Genomic DNA, 22,442 nt, shown 5'->3' on the forward strand with positions numbered 1-22,442 from the left:
AGTTTGTTTTGGAGGTTTGGGGCACACGAAGCTGTGGGGTATGAAAACGCGTTGCTCTGTTTTGGAATCGCGAGACCCCGCATCAGCGCGTAGTTTGTCCCTCTGGTGTCTCCGTAGATTTGTGTGTCATCATCATCAGCATGGCGAGCTCCAGGGGTGTAGTGATGGAGGGGGACTTCTTGAGAAATGCTGAATATACACCGAGATCCACCGGGCAGAGTGAGACAGATATTGACAAACGCCTTGTGAGTAAATGCCGCGCTGGAGAATACGGAGCACTTACACTGTTTTACTGTGAAATGGCTGAGCTTGTGTCATCTGTGTGCTCACATTTACATTGACCTTGCTGCTCACATCTGAAACTCAAAGCATTTATCTGAAGACGTTACCTTTTTTTTGTTTCTTTTTAACCAGAGATGTTAAACAATTAAACATCTGATGAATGTAAACTGATGCATTAACAAAAATGGCCCAAAAATGATTATGTAAGTGTTGTGACATGGGAAATTAACACTTTATAACCCACAAAAAGCTATACGTAACTTACAGGTTGATTTAATAAGTATAACGTCAGTCATTTGTCAAAGCCTTATTTGAAAGTCAAAAGATTTATATGCGCCTTACGGATACAAATTGGTCTCTAAGGTGTTCCTGGTGTTTTCTGGTGCATTCTAGGTCTTTGCTATGCATTTTGAGGTAACGTTAGTAGCTCGGGCATTCTGGGTGTTTTTATAAATTTTGGGGTATTGTCTGAGAAGATAGATAGATAGATAGATAGATAGATAGAACATCTTAAAGGTTAAAGGGCTTTAAATCTGAACTGTATGAAATTTGAAGCATTAATTCATGAACCATACAGTGCCATGATTCATCAGTCAGTGGAAGTCTAGTCTGGTTTTTAAATCTTTGATGATCTCCTATGGGAGAACCTTATGTGTTTCATCTTATGTTTAAAATCCTTCTCTGCCAGTGTTTGAGTTGTGTTTGTTATTAATTATCATAGTGATGTGATGTTTGTGTGTGTGTTTCAGGGTGGCTGTCTGATGGCAGTGGGGCTGGGAGTTGCAGCGGCAGGGTTTGCAGGTGAGCAAATCTGCTTTAGACCCCTGTGTACGCATCCATTTGGAGATTTGTGTGTCGTTAAAACTCGTGTTACATAGTCACATGCAGATGTTACGTGCATTTCTATAATATGTGTGGTATGGCCTAGTCTAGTGGTTAGAGCTCTGGGCTGAGAACCAAAGGTTACCGGTTCAAACTGAAGATTGATCACCATTGTGCTTTTGAGGTAGTGCTCAACCTCAGATTACTCCAGGGGAGACTGGATTGCTTGTATTTTCTTGCATGGTTTGACTGTGATAAGCAATTTCAAACTGTTGATTAGAATTAGCCATGTGACAAATTATGCATTTAAGTTATATAGCATGATATTGTCATGTTTTGACACACGGTAGTGTTAGCCTCAGCAAATTGCAATAGTCTTTAAGAGCAAAGCATACAAGCTTTTTGCTGTGCAATTTCATGTACTTTTGAGTTCCAAAATGTGTCAGAATTAAGCGACATCACAGAAGAGAGTTGTTGTTTCAAATATCAACATTAGCACAATTGTGAGTGTGTTATTTCTTTTATGCAGCAGTTCAATAAACAAGAAGTTAGTATTGAGTAACTTACATTTTAAATGCACTTTTGCCAGTGACTTTGTCTTTTTTTTGCTTTGCCAATAAAAATATTTTCAAATTAATTTGATGCAGAATTTACTGTTGCATGTCCGAACAAAACACATTAGTGGTGTTTTATTTCTGAACGAATCAGTGTGCTGAATCAAATCAGTTGAGTAAATGATTCAGTTACTCACTCATTAAGATCCTGAATGAATCAGTGAAGCAAATAGGCTTATTTGAGATTCGCCTCGCCTGAAATGTAGGCGAGAGTAGGCGGCTGCAGTAAGGGGAGGGGTAAAAAAAGACCTCTGAAGTCGGACACTTCCTGAATCTCGCCACTTTGTCACCTGCAAACGTCAGCAATGGAGGAGATTACGTTAGCGTTTTTTATCGCAGACGAAGTGGATGTAATCGAAATATCACTGTTTTGTCATCATGTGCATCAATTCCTTTGTTCTGCTGAACAAAAAGGAGGAAATTTAGAAGAATGTTTGCAAACAAGCAGGTTTCTGCCACCATTTCACGTCCATAGTATTTTTCCATACTATGCAAGTCAAAGCTGTTTTGTAGCAAACATTCTTCAGAATTTCTTCCCTTGTTTTAAGCCAGACCCCGACACTTCTCAGATGAAACCACACAAAGATGAGGCATAATGGCTAAACAGTCCATTTAGATATGTTTGTGTGCATGTATATTTTTAATGGATTGATTTATTAATTCACACAAACATACAATAGAATAAAGTGAAAATTACAACAAAGAATTCTAATTCTACGAGAAAAATAAAATAAAATAAAGCATGTCCTAATTCTTAACTTCACTAGGCGTGTTTTGTTTTTGTTTCATTCGCATGTAAATATAAATAAATAAATGGGTATTCTAATTCTTAGAATAAAGAGAAAATGTATCAGTTGACATTCTCAGCCAATGAGCATGAAGCTGTGTCGTCAGTCAGTCGTTTCCCATCATGCTTTTGATCAGCGCAGTCGGTGGAGAGCAACTGCGCTCGACTGCTCAATCCGTAACAGGCCGCCTCGGCATCGCAAGAGTTTTTTTGCACACGTTAGCATGACATCAGAGCAAGGCGGACGTAACTTGGACACTTTTCTAACCGGCATGCATCTCACAATGATCACCGGTAATCGGATCTGCGCAGATTTTGCTCATCTCAAACAAGCCTAATGATTCAATGACTCACTCATAAAGCGATCTATGAGATCACTCATAGATCGTATTCACTAAGCATGTTAGGTGCAAAAGTGTGTGTGATCTGCAAATCATTCAGCTATAATTCTCAAACTAAAATATATTCTAAATCGACAAAAAAAAAAGAAAAAAATTATATATATAGGGACAACAGAAAAAACACAAAAAAATCCGTATACATGATTTTTTTTTCTTGTGTGTGGTTTTTGTTGTTCATAAAAATTTTTGGCCTCAAATTATGTTAAGGGGAAATTTCGTACATCACTTTGTCATCACGTTCCAGTAATACAGTAAGAAAAAAAATGTGTTGTTAAACCCGGGCTACAAGGTTTCTCAGTGTAAAAACTCAGCTATGGTTAGGGCTGGCTAAAGAGAGTTCTGGAGTCTGGGTCTGTGTATAAAAGGTGATTATTGAAATGGTTTTGAGGATAGCATTGCTTGAGGATCTTTGAGAAAGTGGTGTATGTTTGCTACCGAAAGTAATTAAAGGCTATAAAGGAAAAATATTAACCTAAGGCACATGGTCACTCATGTTGAGTTTCTAAATTCATTAACATTAGATTGAGCCAAGGTTAAAGGAATAGTTCACTTCCAGAATTAAAAAAAAAAATCAGATAATTTCCTCACACCCATGTCATACAAGATGTTCATAACTTTCTTTCTTCTGTCAATAAGAAATTTAGGCCGATGACTGATTGTTTCGCCAGATAAGACCCTTATTCCCCGGATTGTGTAGAGCCCTTTGAAGCTGCATTGAAACTGCAGTTTGGCGTTCAGCACATTGAGCACCACTGTAGTCCACTATGTTTTCCTCAAAAATCTTAATTTCTTTTCAACTGAAGAAAGAAAGAGATTAAAATAGTTGATGACATGATTGTGAGTAAATCATTAGTATTTTGTTTTTTTTTTTTTTTTTTTTTTTTTTTTTTTTTTTTTTTTTTTTTTACTAATCCTGTAAGTACAAATCCATGTACATACATGCATGTTATGAAAAAGAAAATGCATTTTTCATGAGAAGTTCTCTGTTCTCCTGTGTGTGCAAATATGAAAAAATCTACAAAATTATTAGTGAATGTGACCCAGGCACCTTTTTTGATCCTGAATGTATCAGTGTGTTTGAACAAATCTTTTTAGTAAATGATTCAGTGACACACTCATTAAAACACTCATCAGTTATTCCAGTCCTAAATGAATAGATGTGCTAGAGCAAATCAGCTGAGGGAATGATTCAAATACTCACTCATTAAGACTTTGTTTGACTTGTTTCGATCCCGGATGAATGAATGTGCTTAAATGAATCAGTGACAGCTCCCCAGCACTAATTAACAGACTCCCGGTCTGTCTAGAAAGCACAAACACAGACAAGTAAAGTGAAAAGTCCCAGTGCTCTTGAACTAGATATCAGTGCTCTTGGAACACAGTGTTGGCGAAGCTTTCGTGTTTGCGTTCTGGCGCAGACTATGTTTCTAGGCAGGATGTTTGTAAGCTAAAATCCCTCTTTTTGCGGTTCACAGTGGGATAGAGTAGCCATTGTATAATGTAATAAAAAAAATTCTCCCTTGTCTTCTTAAAATATTTAGCTAAACTTTCCGTACGTTAAAGCTGCCCACAAATATTTATGATGTGATTCTAAAGGATTGGAAGCACTGGATATGATGGCGATGGTGATGGTTAAGCCACACTTACTGTGAGTGTTTGTTCAAGCCCCCAGATGAAGCTCAGCCTGGTTAATGAGGTCAACGTGGCCTTTAGCATTAAAAGAATCAAAGCGACTTTTAAACGACCTGCATGTGGCCAAATAATTTAAGTGACTTCGTCATCGGCCTGTTTACGTTTGATTATTTTCTTGCAGGTGTCTCTGCCGTCCTCCCTACTCCTGCGTGGTAGCTAATCATTGTTAGTCTCCAAGTCTTCCACCCATAGCTGTGTGAGGTCAGGATGGAATAGCACTTGTGGTCGCTTTGAGGAAGGGGGCTAATTCCCATTTCAGTACATCGAGGGGGCAGCACTCCTGCCAAAAGCTGAGGCGGTGTGTGGTCTGCTCCACTCTGAGGCAGGGCTTTGGATTACAGCGGAGGGAGCCTCAAACACTTTTTTTGCTGAAAAGCAAAATAACGTTTTCCTCTCAACAATGTGCTTCTTAGAGTTTGATGAAATGAAATTCCATAAATGTTCCCAATGATTTCATGTGTTCTTCACCTACTGTTTGGTTGGGTTAAATGAGCAGCTCGATGGCTTTTCACAGCTTCTTTATTAAATGCTGGATGTTCGAAAGCATTATATGCTCATTTCATTGAGTGCTGCTGACTTGCAGTGTGTTGCTTCATAGTCGAACCACAACCGCTGGCAGTTCACCCGCACCCTGACCAAATAAATACCAAGGGAAGTTGAAAGGCGACCTCACCTTTAACACATATTGAATAAGACTAAAATGTGGTTTTGTCCTTGGTTTCACCCTTAAACCAACTTTGTTAACCCTGGAAATGAACTCTGTAAATGGTCTGATCAAGTGGCACACTTTTCAACCCATCAATGCATGTTTCCCTTTATTAAATTTGCTTTTAGGTCGATATGCATTCCACTTATGGAGGCCTCTGAGTCAGGTGATTACAGAAGCTGCTAAGAAGGTCCCCTCTACGGTAAGTTTCAGAAATGAACAAACCATTTTTCTCTTTACCTTATTTAGCAACAAATGTTATATATTGGTTCCTTACTAATTGTAGATATTAGTACTTTTTATAGACATCAAACACTCAGTATGTTATTAGTGCTTCTCCAGCAAATCCATCATTGCAGACTGTTGCCTTCCTCAGTCCTAAGGAATTGAAACAGGAGCTAATGAGATGTAAGTACAACAGACACAATCAGGGGCCTCTCAGAGAAGTGTTGCGAGGGTCCTGATGCGTCTGACTGCTGGCGCAGATACGGAGCTCTACATAAATGGCTTGTCTTGTCTGACTTCCTTATTGGTGGATAAGGAAGTCAGACAAGACAAGCCATTTATGTAGAGCTCCGTATCTGCTCTAGCAGTCAGACGCAGTTGAGCAGATTACGGCTGTGTTCACCGCTGCCACCAAAGACATTTGGCGAAAGCAGTGAGTTTGGACCTTTTTTTCTGAGATTGCACATAAGCAAATGCTGCGTGTATGCTTTCTAACATCCTATGAATCAATATCCCCACTGTGAAAACACAGCTTCCATTTCAGAAAGCGATGATGTGTGAGAATGAAATTTAGATTTTTCCATGTTCATTTCCACATCTTGAGGCACTTGCCTGCGTGCAATGTTGGCATGTTAAGCCTCCTGCTGTAAGGCGATGGACTGATTCATCACATCTTACTGGCCATTGCTGTAGTTCACGCTGTGCTTCTGGTTTTTGATGGAGTTTGTAATGCTGATTTGGCCAGGTTCTTCTTAATCTCCAGGGTTGTGTGGTCGGGGCTGGTTTCCAGCGCTTTGACTCAACCTGTCCACCTGTGTGAACTCTGAAACTTTTCAGATCTCAGCGGCTTTTTCCTAAACCGGGTTCGCGACATAGCACACTTGTAATAGATCAATATTAGAGTTATTAATCCAGCGATTTCATTATTCTGTGAATCACATAATGGATGAGTGTGATTAAGTGTCCTGTTGTGGGCTGAGATTGGACTGAACATTGTGGCCTCTCTCTCGCCCTCTGAACATACACATGTTTTTACTCAATCGTGAACTCTGACCAAAATCTGGTAGTATGTACGATTTCTGAAGGAGCCACAGACCGATGTTAATAAATTTGAATTAAAGAGATAGTTCCGCAAACAACTATGAGAATTCTGCCGTTTTTTATTCACCCTCATGTGCAGTTGCCGTGGAACACAGAAGTGTGTGACATCACAAAAAATAAATTTCTGTAGAATTGTTAAAAATCTCTTGCTTATGCCACCACAGTTTATAGTAATCTGAAATGTAAAAAAAATCATAGAAGCATAAAAGTAGTCCATACATTGTGCGTTATATCCCATGTTGCCATACTGGCTCAAGAAGAAATGTAATAAGCAAGTCATGTAATAAAGCAAGTCATACATTTATGATGTATCAAAGAGATATTTCCGTGGCCCTGTTGTTGTTAGCTTATTCAGTGCTTCAGCTGTTTAACAATTCTTCAGAAGTCTTCTAAAAACAACAGCATGTGGGCTTAGAATGACAATGAGCAAATAATGTTTTAAGAGTTAAAATAAAGAATAACATTTTTGGGGTGAACTGTTTCTTTAAATCTTTAGTATGTGCTGAAAATACTGAATGTGTGAACTTGTTGAACTGTATATGGAGAAGTCCCAAAGTGGAACATTTTTGAAGCAAATGGCAACGTAAACATGGCTCTTGTGAGGTCTGTACTGTAACAAAATCTCAGCATCTCTAAATTTCCTCAAAAAACACTTTATGAAACTTGTCCTTTCTGACTTTCTCTAATCCCAGTCTTGGGTCCTTATGGTGCATTCACACCAGTGTTGGGGAAAGTTACTTTTAAAAGTAATGCATTACAGTATTGCGTTACTCCCTAAAAAAGTAACTAATTACATTACTTAAGTTACTTTTTATGGAAAGTAATGCGTTACATTACTGTTGCGTTATTTTTTTAAATATGAGCAGTTTATTTGACTTACAGTTTACTTGATTATTTTTTTATATAAGAAGTTCTATTTATAGCAAATGTAAAAGCCCTTTCACAACAAAATGTGTAGTGCATAAACCTGAATGAAAAGTACATTCATGTCTGTACAGTAGAACTCTTCAGCACTAAAAAAACATTTATTCATCTTTATTTTTTTTGTGTGTGTGAGTGGGATGAATTAATGCACAATCACATTTAGTACGCACTACATCATGTTCACACAGCGCACACATCGCCTCCATACTTCCAATTTTTCCAAATATGTGGACAGGAGACTTGAATGGTAAACAAAGTAACTGGTGTTGCTTTTTTGAAAAAGAAACTCAGATATTCTCTTGTATATTAAAAATTAATGCAGTACTTTACTAGTTACTTGAAAAAAGTAATCTGATTACGTAACTGACGTTACTTGTGATGCGTTACCCCCAACACTGATTAACACCATGTTGTACTCCGATCTGTACATGTCCTCAGACTTGGGATTGTGTAATTTGGATAATTATGGGGTCAATCATCTCAAATCCCTATAGTCTCTATTTTCACATAATGAGGTGAAAGTGCTGATCTTGAGGCTTTTATCTGATCCAAAGCAACCTGTTTGCCATCAGTATTGAGATTAAACATGTTATTGTGTACATCAGACATCATCTGGTTGAAGGAATGTTATGGGTTCAGTACAATACTCTGCAATACTCATGTTGATCTCTACAGAAATGTATTTTGACTTGTCCCTCTTTTTCCTGTAGGACTTAAAATGTCTTAATTTGCCCTAAGCATTTTTGTCATTTTCCAGTTGAAATATCAAAAAAGCTTAAAAATAACAGACATTTACATACAGAGAACATTCTGATGCATTGTGTTCCCTTAACTTGGGAAATTCACCTTCATAAAACCAGTGGAAACCCTGTTAAACCCAAAAATGCTAGAAATGTGAAGCTTATATTTTTATTAAAGCACTTAGAGGAATTATTCAGTTAAACCCTGTTTATAATTTGAGCTGTATAGTTGGTAAAATCGTTTCCAGCTGGGATCAGTTTTCTGGGTGAATAAATTCTGATTACAGATTGGCAGTGTAATGTCTGCTGCACAGATACGTCTGTCATGTCTCATTGTGTGCATCGTGACATCCAAATTGAAAGCTTGGTTACAAGTGATTCAATCATCCCAGTTTAAAGCCAGTAGGGTTGAAGACTTTTGACTCTTTGAGAGCAGTGTATATGTTAACGTTTACTGCCTAACCCTGTGTATTTCCATTTTAACGGTTTAAAACGGAAAAAGGCACCATTTTCCCCCCAGGTAATCAACAATAAGCCACAGATATGCAGTTGATAGAGCTTAACATGGAATTTGGATCATGTTTTCAAAATTGTTCTCTTCTTTCCTAGTCATTTTCTGCATATTACAAAGGTGGATTTGAGCAGAAGATGACCAGACGGGAAGCCAGCCTTGTTCTCGGGATCAGGTAATTGTGGGCTAAACAAAGCCCTAAATCACTGCAATTCCTCTTACTGAATTCTCTCATTATGAGTTGTCATGGAAGAAAACAAAGGTGTTTTACAGTATATACACACTGCACTTCCCAGAAGAGCATGCGGTTAAGTCCGGGGGCAATTCTTTTGGTTTGAAGCCGGTCGTCATCTCATGTCATCACGGCTTTGATCCTAATTTGTCTAAAGGGAAAAAGTCTCAGCTGTGTCTCTTAACTTTGTAATCTCCTTTTTTGGTGGACCACCCTCCTCCTAGGAGGCTATATTTCTCTAAAATTTCCCTTACTTCAACAGAAGTTCACAGGGTCCCACACCAGGTGTGACTCACACCTCGCAAGCATCACATCCTGTGTGGCGAAGCCGAGCGCCTCATTTCTTTGTGTTGTCAATCAAACTGGACTAATGTTTTCATAAAGCTGAACCAGACTGTAAATTATATTTCTTGGATGTAATCATTGTCGACCGTATTCAGGCTCATAAAATGGTACTGATTCAGGTTAATCGTTTTTGTTATTCTCTTTTCATCTGTCTTTAGATTTACTTCGGTGTCTGTCACTCACAACTGAAATAACTGGCCTCAGTAATGTTACTGTTTGCTTTGATATACCTTGATCTCTCTACACTCGTGGTAAATTCAACTCTTTAAGGGGATAGATCATCTTTAAAAAGAAAATTATATTTTATTATATTATACATATATAAAGCAACACCAGAAAAACAAACAATCTCAGTTTAATAATTCATTGAAATTATTTTTACATTTATCAGTATTTATAATACGTGTCAGTGTTGACATAAGAAAGACTAGGAAGAGACTTTTAAAAATAAGAAATAAGTCAACAATTTTATTATTCAAACATAAAAATTTAAGTCACTTTTTACATTGATAAATGTACAGACATTTAAAGCGTTTCATTTAATTGAAAATTTTAAATGAGTCATTTTTACATTAAATAATGACATTTAAAATGGTTATTAAAGTAATTTATAGTTTAATTTAATTTATATAAATAAAACAATCAAATAGTAAACTAATAAATAATTTTGATGATGCACATTTTACATTGCATTAAAAAAAAAAAATCAGTTCCTTTTTGTTGTTTTGTCAAATGCTTGTCTTTATCCATTTGACAGACAAATTAAAAATGTCCGTAAGCATACACAAATCCCCCTTTTTTTCTAGGTCTGTTGCCTGTTTTGCCCACTGAATTTGGGATTTTTTCAGGGGATGTACAGATTTAGTTTTTCCAGTTTATTTGTGCGGTGTTAGAGACAGACCACACATGTTGATGACTAGTGCAAAAGAATCAGTCTGGAGGCCTGTAATTAGATTCATCCTGCAGTTCTCACTGTGTCCACTAGATGGTGGTGTGCTCCTTTTCTAAATGATCTGTTTTCTTGTTTTGCGCAGTCCAACCAGCAGCAAGGCAAAGGTACGGGAAGCCCACAGAAGGATCATGGTCCTAAATCATCCAGATAAAGGTCAGTAGTTCAGGCTGTCATGTTGGGAAGGCTGTGTGTTGATCAATAATTCTCTGACTCAGCTCTCCAGATGCAGCCGTAGCTCAGTGTATTGTCTGAGCAGACAGCGGCAGAGACGGGTGTTGATTACATTATTGATTTGAACAGCATCTGTCATTTGTCATAACACACTCTTTAAAGAGAGCTCACATCCCTGAAATGCTGACTTGCTGTAATATAAACCATAAATGAGAACCACACAAAGCAGGACATAATGAAGTGAGCCATCGCTTCAGCCAGTACTGTAGATTCAAGATGTTCAGAATTTAAATACAGTTGAAAAATACTGCAGATAACGAAGCGTGTTTTCTATTTGTCTTTCATTGAAGGAAGAATGACATTGAATTATTTGCATATTCACCAGTAATAACAAAACATAGAAATAAACAGCAGCATTTATTTACCGATTTAAAAATGCCATGCAGAATGAATTAATTAATCATTTAATTTTAATCACCTTGCATCAGTTTTAAATGTATTTAGCTTATAGTTTTCAATTATTCATAGGAATAAATCAGTCTAACCAACTCTAATTTAATTTTTGCAGATGGAGTTTAAATCGGAGACGCTATTAATAATCTTAATGCATGTCATGAGATGAGAAAGGAAAGTAAAACTAATGACACCCTTTAGAAAATTTGAATTATATATATATATATATATATATATATATATATATATATATATATATATATATATATATATATATATTAGTTCTGTTTATTATTATTATTATTATTTAGCAGTTGTTTTAAAGGAAAACCATAAAGGATCAGTGCAATATTTATATACTACTGTTTAAATTTTGGGGATCTTATTTTATCAGTATTTTATAATCACGAAAGGTGGTTCAAATTGATATAAGTGACAGAATGCACTTCTTAACTTAAAACGTTTGCATTTTTACATTTAAGTATAACATTTATTTCAAATAAATGCTGTTATTTAATAATACAATACAATGTTTATATTATCAACAAACATAATAGGCAGCACATATTTATATGTATATTAAAATAATAATCTAATAAAATATTTCTTGAGCAGCAAATCAGTATATCAGAATGATTTCTGAGGGATCTTGTGTAACTGAAGACTGGCTTTGATCACAGGAATAAATTACATTTGAAATTAGATTCAAATACAAACATTTATTTTGAACCAATAATATTTCCAAATATTACTGTTTTGGTGAAAAAAATTGCATTAGAGATGTCTTTCTTAAAAAAAAATATATATATATATATATATATATATATATATATCTTTTATATTATATATATATCACACATTAGAGATAATGCACCAGGTACAAATGTGTTCAGATCTGATAAGGATTTGTTCACGCTGATCTGTACGACACAGGTTATAAATCACTGTCTGGCGACTTGCTTTTGTTTTTTACCGTGTTCTTTTTTTAAGTGCATGGTTTCACCTATTACTCACCGTGAGCCGGCGTCTTTATTTTTTCTTGGTGACTGTACTCGTCCTGTTTTTTCTGTTCAAGGTTAATGGCCTCACCTTGCCTTTCTCTGGTTTACCCTCTTTCAGGTGCGTTTCTCACAGCGCTCGGTGCTGTTTATAGATGTGCGTGTGTGTGTGTGTGTGTGTGTGTGTGTGTGTGTGTGTGTTTGCTTCTCTCGACCACTAATACTCTCAGTGAAATAAGCGATGGTCTCTGTGATTCTGTCTGTCGTGGAGCGATAAGGCTTGTGACTGCAGGGAGGACGTCCTGCAGAGAAAGTGTGCCAGATTCGTCCCATCCTCCAGCTCTGCTGAGAAATCCTTTATTACAGTGCCGTTAATAACGGTGTGCAAGCGTCCATAGCGTTTGTTAGACTAGTGTTGGAGCTGATGTCTGAAAGACCCCATTGATGAGTGCAGTTAGCTTTCCATTACCATTGTTTGGAGAATTTTCATGGATGAAATCCAGTAGAAATCCTGACAATTGGGAATTTCGTATGAGGACAAAAGATTGTTATGTTACATTATATAATTATTATTCATTTTAACAGCATTGAAGAAAGTATAGGCCTATTTTATAGTATAAGTGTAAAAAAAAAGTTTGACTGCAATGTAAGTGAACAAAATTGAATGAAATCGTTAATCTCAATTATTTGTTTTATCCTCAGCACAAACTTTATGATTATGACAAGCCTATATATCGCTATGCTATTGACAACAGACAATAAACCTTTTTGTCCACACAATTTTGCCAAAGTATTGCTAATGTGGTCATACTTTTATGAATGTTTGATATTCCCCTTTGATATCTCTTACCAAATGTTCCTATAAGGAAATGAAATGGCAAAGCATCCATTAAACATCGCAGGTGTTGGATTGTCAACAAAGACGTCTCTTAGCAACTGAACTGTGGAGGGTGATGGATGCTGCGACACTAGCATCTGTTCAGCAGGAGAGCCATTATCAACAGAGAAGATTGTTTATGATGCAATGTAGCATTTTATTTACTGTGCATCTGACTGAGTGCGACATGCGAGTGTAACAATGCAGGTATTCAGTAACAACGGTCTCAAAATGTCTTCTTTCTGATTCACAAGACATTGTCCGTAAAAGCCTCAGAATTATCAAAACTCAATGGCTGTGTCCTAAATCGCACACTTTTGAATAAATACCTCACGGCTGTTAAAAATCATGTTGTGTATAATATGCATATGGGTAATATGAATGTTATCCGGATGTATTATATTCATCATGTTGTCACTGTCATGTGACAAACCAGCATCAGTTGTGTCTCCTGTGTGCTTATGGGATGCTAAAGTATCCATTGAATGCGCACTTCATAAACTCACTGTAATGGTCATCCTGGTACTTTTCACCTGCAGTTTTACGAATTCTATGAATTCAGAAATACTGCTCTTTTTCTGCCTACTATATAGCAGGCAAGTATGAGATTTCGGATGCAGCCAGTGACTGGTGAGTTATCAATATCAATGTCTGTACATACACATGTCTCCTAATGTCTCACCTTGACATCAAACACATTTCATGTCAGAATAGACTCTGTGACCCAGATGAGATTGAGCACTTTTCTATATTTCTTGCCTGTAGCCCTTTGTCTTGCCCCTAAGGCAAGGTTTAACATTGACATGAGGATCGACGCTATTCGCTCCGGTATCCACTCTTTAGGCCGTAATGAGATGATTAACTTTGAGTGGTCAGAGTAATGGCATGGAATGATTGTTGAATTGCCTTTCATTAGTTAGCTTGCCATGAGCAAATGGGGACGTTGAGAAACCATCATACATGTCTTAACTCATCTAACAGAAACTGAATAAAAGCAGAAACTAAAAAGAAAAATCAGTCGAAATTTTTTTTCAGGTTATTGTCTGTCATGTGACTTGTGGGGTTTGTGTCATGACCTAAATTGTACAAATCAAAATTATATATGTGACCCTGGACCTCAAAACCAGTGTTAAGTGTCATTTTTTTTAAAATTGAGATTTATACATCATATGAAAGCTGAATAAATAAGCTTTCCATTGATGTATGGTTTATTAGGATCGGACAATATTTGACCGAGATAAAACTATTTGAAAATCTGGAATCTGAAGGTGTAAAAAAAAATATTTTTGGCTATTGCTACAAATATACCACAGCGACTTAAGACTGGTTTTGTTGTCCAGGGTCACACACACAAACACACACACACACACACACACACGTATATGTATACATGTTTCAGAAAGAAAACAAGGAAGAATAATCAAATTATACACATTAGGACTGTCACGATATTAGATTTTTCATATTATGGTTATTGTGCTATAAGAATTCACGATGTCGATATATCGTGATATCTATAGAAACCTTGGGGGGTGGGGGAGTTTTTCTTTTTCACCCAACAAACACAAGGATACTGATAAACGAAGAGCACAAGACTTTGGCTTTCTCCATCTTCTTTGGAGCTCCTATGAAACAACAAGAGAGAAAATACTGTCAATTTCAACAGTATGATGAATAGATATTAATGATAACACTTTACAATAAGATGTCATTTGTTAACATGAATGTATTAACTAACATGAATGAACAATGAAAAATACATTTATGACACAATTTATTAATCTTTGTTAATGCTAATATAAATAGAGTTGTTCCTGTTAGTTCACAGTGAATTAATGTTCACAAACACAACTTGTGATTTTAATAATATGCATAAGTAAATGCTGAAATTAATATGAACTAAGATTAATAAATGCTGTGGAAATATTGTTCATTATTATTTGTTATTTATTTATGTTAACTAATATTAACTAATGAACCTTATTGAAGAATGACCACAGATGAGGCATAAAGTGCATGGCACTGCGACCAACTTAAAATTTTACAGAGTTTAATATAGCAATGTGGTCGATCAGTTTTTCAAGATCAGTTTTTAATCGTGTAACTGTTAATAGATTTGAACAAAGAAATAAAGTGTTACTACGCTCAGGCTGTATTGATTTCAAATACAAAAATAAGACGAGTAAAGAAAATGCGGTACCCATTAAAATAATCACCCTTTACTTCAATATATGAACACAGAAAAACCGCTGTTTACAGGTTAATATAAAAAGTTTCCCATTCTATGACTAGTAAAATAATGTCAACTTGCTCTGATGAACACTGCTCTCTTCGGAGCAGCTGCGAGCGCTGCGTCTTCTTCTTGTGTGACAGATGTCAGCGTTAAGGCACAATACTGCCACCTGGGAGCTCATCCAGGTACTGATGCTAGAGTATTTACATGTGGTGTTTTAAATGTTGTGGTTATCGCTAATACCGGTATATCGTCACACACTAAATTAACCCGATATCGATAATTGTTGCTTAGAATATCACGGTTATCTTCAATACTGGTATATCGCGATACCCCTAATACACATGAACATTTATATGCACCAATACAACAACTGTAAGGAACAGTAATGTTTACTTACAAATGTTTGGATACTGTAAAACAGATATTCTTGTAATTATTTTATTTCATGTTTAATTCAAAGTTTTTGTAATTAATTACCACCAGTTTCTGAGTAAATAATAAGCCATAGATAGATTTCTTAGTGTATTGAAACATTTTAATATGAAAAAATGTGAAACTGTAAACAAAATAATAGAAAATAATGTTATGATGCAAACAAACTATTTATCATAGTTTTGATGGTTCAGTTAGTTGATTGGAATATACACTGCTTTTATTAATTGAAATGAATCAAACTTTTGCTGAGTCATTGCGAAAAATTGCGAGATTTCTCTCATGTGAAATAAGTCCATTGGCAGTGTCTATAGGAAATGTCCTGAGCAAAATTATATTGGCAGAAAAACTAATGTGTAATTAAGTGCATCACTGCAGGCTGTGTTTGAGCACACAGCTCCACTTCCTCTCTGACACACAGACAGATTAGCAGCCTGCTCAGGCCCTGCTCCCTGCTACCTGTTCATTCTCCTGTGTGTTTTCCAATTTGTTATTTTTGCTTATCATGATAGTCTTGTGCAAGCGGGCAGGCAGGGACTGTGTGTGTGTGTGTGTGAGAGAGAGAGAGAGAGAGAGAGAGAGAGAGAGAGAGAGAGAGAAACACAATGGATGCTTTCAGGATCCTGGAGAGGGACAGCTCTGTGTGAATCCTGTGACTCCTTTAACAAAGCAAGGTCGCCTTTGCCACAATACTGTTCCTTGAATCTCACGAAAACATGTCCAGGTCACAAAGTCAGTAACATATAAAATGTATTTTATGTATTTTTAAAAAATAAATTAGATTAAGTTTTAGTTTTTCTTCAAAAATCAGTGTTTTTTTAATGTATTTAATCACTTTATTTCTTGTTTATGTTATATTTACTGGGCTCCATGTGATCGTGGCATGTTTTGGTGAGATTCAGGACACAGCACTGTGACGACACGTTCATGGCTGACCCCATGTGACCTTGGTTTCATGAACCACTGTACAACAGTCAATTACCAGTTTAAGCTGTCAAACTTGACCAAATGTGAAGAATCGATCATTATTTTTATAAAACAACATTTAATTTAAGTTGCAAACAAGCTCAACTATAGCAAATCGGGATTGTTTACTGTAGTTATGTTTATGCATATATACATACACACACACACATCATATATAAACAGTGGGAGAAACAGTCTGTCGTCAGAGTATTTCTGTACTTCCTCCCAGAATGGTCTACCACGACTGCATTCTCAAACAGCTGGCATTCTCTTCTGAAAACAATGACAGAATTTATTGTGTTACATCTGCTCGCTCTGAGGCACAAGTAATTTATAATATTTAAAAAATTACTTTTCTAAGTGATATTATATGCACATAAACTGACAGTCACCACAGATAAGCTACTACTAAATGTTGTAGAAACTTAATTTTCTGTAAAGTTGGTTTGCATCATAAAAAGCACTATACAAATAAACTTGAATTGAATTGATATTTAGTGGCAGTTTATCAGAAATGAGGATTTTGCTCTCAAAACCTTGGATGGAAATGGTGCTTATTCGTGAATGTTTATGCAATATTTAAATTTTGCTCAACAGTTAAATTCGCAACCTAAGGCTGATTTATACTTCTGCGTCTGAGGCTATGTGTCAGTTTTCATTTCTACTTCTGCGTCGACGTGCAGTACCACGGGCATGTTGCTGGTGTAACCTGCAGTACCACTTTTTTAGACACTTGTTCTTGTTTTATTTTATATAAGAAGGTGTTACATTAAGATATATTGAAGTGCACATAAACACACAAAACTCAAGCACATATGGAGGGAGGGATTCTAGCAGACCAATCACAGCACTTGCTGTCTGCACATCAGGCGTAAGAGAGTGCATCTATGCGTAGGCTTCGGCGTAGGTCTGAAGCAGAAGTATCAATCAGCCTTTAGGATTGAAACCGGGCTAATGACAGCTTTACCGCTATTGCTACAAATATACCCCAGCGACTTAAGACTGGTTTTGTTGTCCAGGGTCATATACCTACATACTATGTATGTAAATCATTACTGGCGAAAACTGAATTAGCATTTTTTTATTCAGACCAACAAGTGGACATCAACATGAAACGGCTTGGGATTCATTTTGAAAACGACTCATTTCAGTGATTCAGAGTCAACGCTTTCTTTTGAGACACAATAACTTTATACACTGTGCACTTTCAATTTTTTTTTAAACTTTGCAGGACGTTTTCATTCACTTCAAGCTGTGTTACAGTGCATGAAAGGTTATTTTCAAAAATCCATAATAGGGGCACTTTAAGAATTTCTGGGTGCATGGCTCCGTTCATCTTCCCTTCAATAATATAGATTTTGTGAAGCGAAAAAGACATACCAGGATGTATTATCATTTATCTGTGTATACTTCTTGAGTTAATGGCAAAATTGCATGCAAATCGATGCATTAGAAATGTGTTTAATTAAACTGTTGATGTGTTGAATACTCTCTATATAACTTTTGCACTACACTGTGCACTGTTTGGCTGCATCAGCAAACAAAACATAATAAATAGAAGAGTTTGTAGGCATTTAAGAAAACAGTGGTTGGCAGTTTTATTTTACAAAATGTTTCAAAGCAAGTAAGAGGTAAATAAATGTACTGAAGAGCTTATTATGCAGTGAGGAGAAAGTGATTGGTACAGATGCAAGGGTCTAGCTGTCGTCTGCTCTGGCTTTGTGACTGTGTTCTGGACCTCCAGGGCGCCTCACGTACGCTTGCACTCGTGGAACGTGTTTCACTGAACCGAAGATGCAATGGAAATTTATAGCAGCATGATGAGGCGCAGCAGGCACCAGGTGTGCCTCATCACACGCTGCCAGCTATAGCACATTTTTACCCCCTCCCAGCCACACGCCTATTATAAGGCATGGACGTGGGCTCAAATTTACAGTCAAGACATTTATAATGTTACAAAAGATTTCAGTTTTAAATAAATGCTTTTGAACATTCTATTCATCCAAGATCCTGAAAAAAATTCATCACATCTTTCACTATATTAAGCTTAAAAAGCGTTTCCAACATTGATAATAATTAGAAATGATTTTTGAGCAGCAAACCAGTATGTTAGAATGATTTCTTAAGGATCACGTGACTGAAGACTGGAGTAATGATGCTAAAAATTCTGCTTTGTATCACAGGAATAAATTACATAAAAAAAAAAATTCAAATAGAAAATAGATTTTTAAGATTGTCATAACATATCACAATATTTACTGTATTTTTAAGCAAATAAAGGCAGCCTTGTTGAGCATAGGATACTTATTTCAAAAACATATAAAAAACAAAAATAAATCTTACCCATTTCAAATGTTTGAATAGAACAGGACCAGAATATTAAGACTTTTATATTACTATTTGGATTGATGTGCACTAATGTATTGTGCACAATAAAATACATTTAGAAAGTAATATGTGACCTTGGACCACAAAACCAGTCAAAAGTAGCACGGGTATATTTGCAGTTATAGCCAAAAATACATTGTATGGGTCAAAATTATACATTTTTCTTTTATGCCAAAAATCTTTAGGATATTAAGCAAAGACCATGTTCCATGAAGATATTTCTTGTAATTTTCCTATACCATAAATATATTAACACTTAATTTTTGAATATGCATTGCTAAGAACTTCATTTGGACAACTTTCTCAATATGTAGATTTTATTTTGCACCCTCGGATTCCAGATTTTCAAATGGTTGTATCTGGGCCAAATATTGTCCGATCCTAGCATCAATGGAAAGCTTATTTATTCAGCTTTCAGATGATTTATGAATCTCAATTTCCAGAAATGGACCCTTATGACTGGTCTCGTGGTCCAGGGTCACATAGGATAAAATAAAATTTAAATTCTTGTTCACTTTTAAAATCTCTGTATGTCCTGTGAATAAAGTGGTTACATTTAGATGAAATAATAAGGATAATGCTATTTTAGAAATGCACCCTTTACACTTTCAAAAATGTAAGAGGAGAAAGGAGACAAAAAAATCAGGAACATACTGATATAAACTGCTGCTTCTCCTGCAGGTGGATCCCCGTATTTGGCAGCAAAGATCAATGAAGCAAAAGATCTTCTTGACTCTGGCCCTCGGCACTGACCCAGCTGCCTGTGCTTCCCCAACAGAGTTACATCTACTTCAGAGCCGCCAACTTACCCATGAGCCTCCACTAGTCATTGTTCTCCTCCATGTTTTTCTGCCATAAATCAGCTGACTCTCAGCATACTGCGTTCTGTTCTATCTGTCACTGTTCCCCTCCACCACTTTAATGCAAGTCGGCAAAGGTTGATCCTTCATGTTAAAGGATCTTCAGGCTGTCCATGTGAAATATCTCGCATTAATCTTTATTATTTTTTTAGGTGACTTGTGTAATGTTTAACATCTGCTGAAAAATGGTGGATGTATCTTTTCCAGTGGTCTAAAAAGCCTAAAGTATTTCCCCTAACCCGTAGGGACCAGACTATGTAGGTGTTAAGTTATTTTAGCATGCTGAATAAACTCAAATTTTACGAATCTGGAATGACTCATTGTGTTTTTGTTGATGTTTGTACGGAACCATTTCCCTCCCACTGTGCTCTGACTGATGCCTGCGGTACAGATGTCTGTCTGGTCTGCACATCTGACGGATCCACGCAGGAACAGAGCGGCTGGGATTGGACAGAGGGACGTTCTGTATGCCATGATTTGCACTGCTGATTTGCTGTTTGTCAGACTCAAGATTCATTCCAAGGACAAGTTACTCCAACACAAGCTGCACAAACCAGTTACACATTACTGCAAAAGGAATAAAAGGCAAACAATAGAGGAATAAATAGCTTCTAGGATGCATTTTGTATTTAATTTCCTTGAGAGCAATTTCAAACTACTTTCAGAATAGAGTATTGGCTTGTCCCTACTGCCTACTCTAATTTAAAAATAGCTAGTAATGTGAAGGCATATAATACACTGTAGTTTATTTGCAGATAACATGCAATTAAGTGTCTGAAAACATTACATTAATTTCACACTAAAGTATCTTCATTTAAATAATATCAATTCCGTAATAATAATAATAAACTATGCTACACAGTACTTTTTTTACAAATGTGTTGAAGTTTTCCATTTGCTTCTTACAAGACCCAGTCACTGATTTTCTGCTTCAAAACAGGACGTTATCTTGGATCGTTCATTGTTCCAGATGGACTAACATGAAAATTAAGCCAGACCGTTGCAGTATGAATGCGAGTCGTATGTCATGGAAAGACTAGATCGGCCCAGTTCAATTTCCAAATGCTCTGTTTGATTATTGCAGCCATGAGATCTCTGTAGGTGAAAGCTTCAGTCTACAAATAAAACCCAGTGAGCTGTTTGGCACGCTAATGAAATATTTGCCACTTTGAGTGTTGCCCTGCTCTGGCCTCGCTTCTGTAGCTGGATATATTTACTGCCACAGCCTGCTCTTTTTTGCTTGACCCTTCTTAGGAGCTGTTAAAATTGATCAAAACTGGTGTGCCAGATAACTGGGAATGCTGTCCCACACTGTGACACAAAACCTGTCTTTCTCCAGATGACATGTATAACAGGGGTAAAAGCCCGCGAAAGTTGCTTTGCGGTCAGGCCACTCTGTTGTAAGATGGTGTAGCTCTGACCCCCTTGTGACTGCAGCTATTTTCAGCCTCTGCTTACCATGAAATCAGCATGGAGTTCCAGAGCAAACCTGTTCTCCGCAGGTTTCTCTCTGTCAGGGTGGATTTCCAATAAACAGTGTAAAAATTTTAAAAACGCCAAAGTAATCCACACAGGGCCTCATTACAGCTGTGTAATGCACAGTCCAGAGGAGCCGATGATCTAAGTGAAAACAAAATCCCTAATAAAAACTCATATTAACAGCTTGTACATTTCAAATATGTGAAGGCCTATAGTCTACATATGCCAACTTTCACACTCATTATTTAAAAAAAAAAATTCTTCGTAGTATTACGATGAAGGGTTATATAATGTCAAAAGTGTTATTTCCTGGCATTATCAGTCTGCTTGAACTAGACTTCATGTGATGTTTCATATAAATTTTATGACAGCCAACCAGTTGCCAGGCACATTCTTTAAAGGCTCTTTGATGCTTCAGTTCTGTTCCTGTTATTTGAACTTTTTTTATTCATCTGCAGAAAATGATGTAATTTCAGCTGCATTATTTTTCCAGTTACTTGATTCAAGGAAATCATTGAAGTTAAATAATTAGGAAATATATATATTTTTTTCATGCATACACTATAACTTGCCCAGGATTGATTTATACAATAAAACAATTAAAGCCAGTTTTAAGCATAATGTGACTTTATTATGTTGGCTCGTATTTAAGTGTGTTATCATGCTGCTGAGACACAAACTTTTTTAATAGTAAAAAAACTTTTAAAGGTGCATTTGGTAGCTTGCTGCTACTGAATTGAATTTGAGTTCTGCAGACTTTTTTCGGTCCAACTCTGGTTACCTCAGCAAAACCCAATAGGATTTCTCCATTGACTTACGGATTATTTGAAAAAGTAAATACAATCACCAGAAGTAAAAAAGCTTAATGTAGGCTATACATTAACTAAACTATGGTTGCATGACTTCAATATCTCATTAGGCTTTTGACAATATTTGTGACCATGGACCACAAAACCAGTCATAAATGTCATTTTTGGGGGGAATTGAGATTAATACATCATCTGAAAGCTGAATAAATAAGTTCTACATTGATGTATTGCAGAGGGTGAAAAAAAAAAACTAAATATTGAGAAAATCGAAAAGCATCTTAGCAATGCAGAGTACTGTAAGGTGTGCGCACTTTGCCCAATGAAGGTATCCGGTACTGGCTGAAGGTTTCTTTTGTGTTCGGTCTTCACAGCACACAAGTTATTCAATTAAAGTTAAATTCTAATCTGACTACATTTTATTATTTAATCTGACTACATT

The 22,442-nt window shown here is 36.4% G+C and overlaps 1 protein-coding gene across 1 annotated transcript; it reads left to right on the plus strand.

Annotated features, from left to right (window-relative positions):
- The first annotated feature begins 79 nt into the window (after positions 1 to 79).
- dnajc15 (DnaJ (Hsp40) homolog, subfamily C, member 15) lies at positions 80 to 20,023 on the plus strand. The gene is made up of 6 exons (XM_059499637.1): positions 80 to 245; positions 1,032 to 1,083; positions 5,433 to 5,506; positions 8,904 to 8,980; positions 10,417 to 10,487; positions 19,537 to 20,023. Exons 1-6 carry the CDS (start codon positions 141 to 143, stop codon positions 19,605 to 19,607), a joined length of 450 nt encoding a protein of 149 aa, XP_059355620.1. The 5' UTR covers positions 80 to 140; the 3' UTR covers positions 19,608 to 20,023.
- Positions 20,024 to 22,442: the final 2,419 nt, after the last annotated feature.

Source organism: Carassius carassius, chromosome 19, assembly GCF_963082965.1.
Source record: "Carassius carassius chromosome 19, fCarCar2.1, whole genome shotgun sequence".
In the NCBI taxonomy this organism is placed as follows: domain Eukaryota; kingdom Metazoa; phylum Chordata; class Actinopteri; order Cypriniformes; family Cyprinidae; genus Carassius; species Carassius carassius.

Bases quoted from the DNA above. Each gene is read 5' to 3' on its own strand.
- dnajc15 (XM_059499637.1), top strand. From the start codon at position 141: ATGGCGAGCTCCAGGGGTGTAGTGATGGAGGGGGACTTCTTGAGAAAT. The intron at 246-1,031 runs GTGAGTAAATGC...TGTGTGTTTCAG, and splicing joins CAGATATTGACAAACGCCTT to GGTGGCTGTCTGATGGCAGT. The intron at 1,084-5,432 runs GTGAGCAAATCT...ATTTGCTTTTAG, and splicing joins TGCAGCGGCAGGGTTTGCAG to GTCGATATGCATTCCACTTA.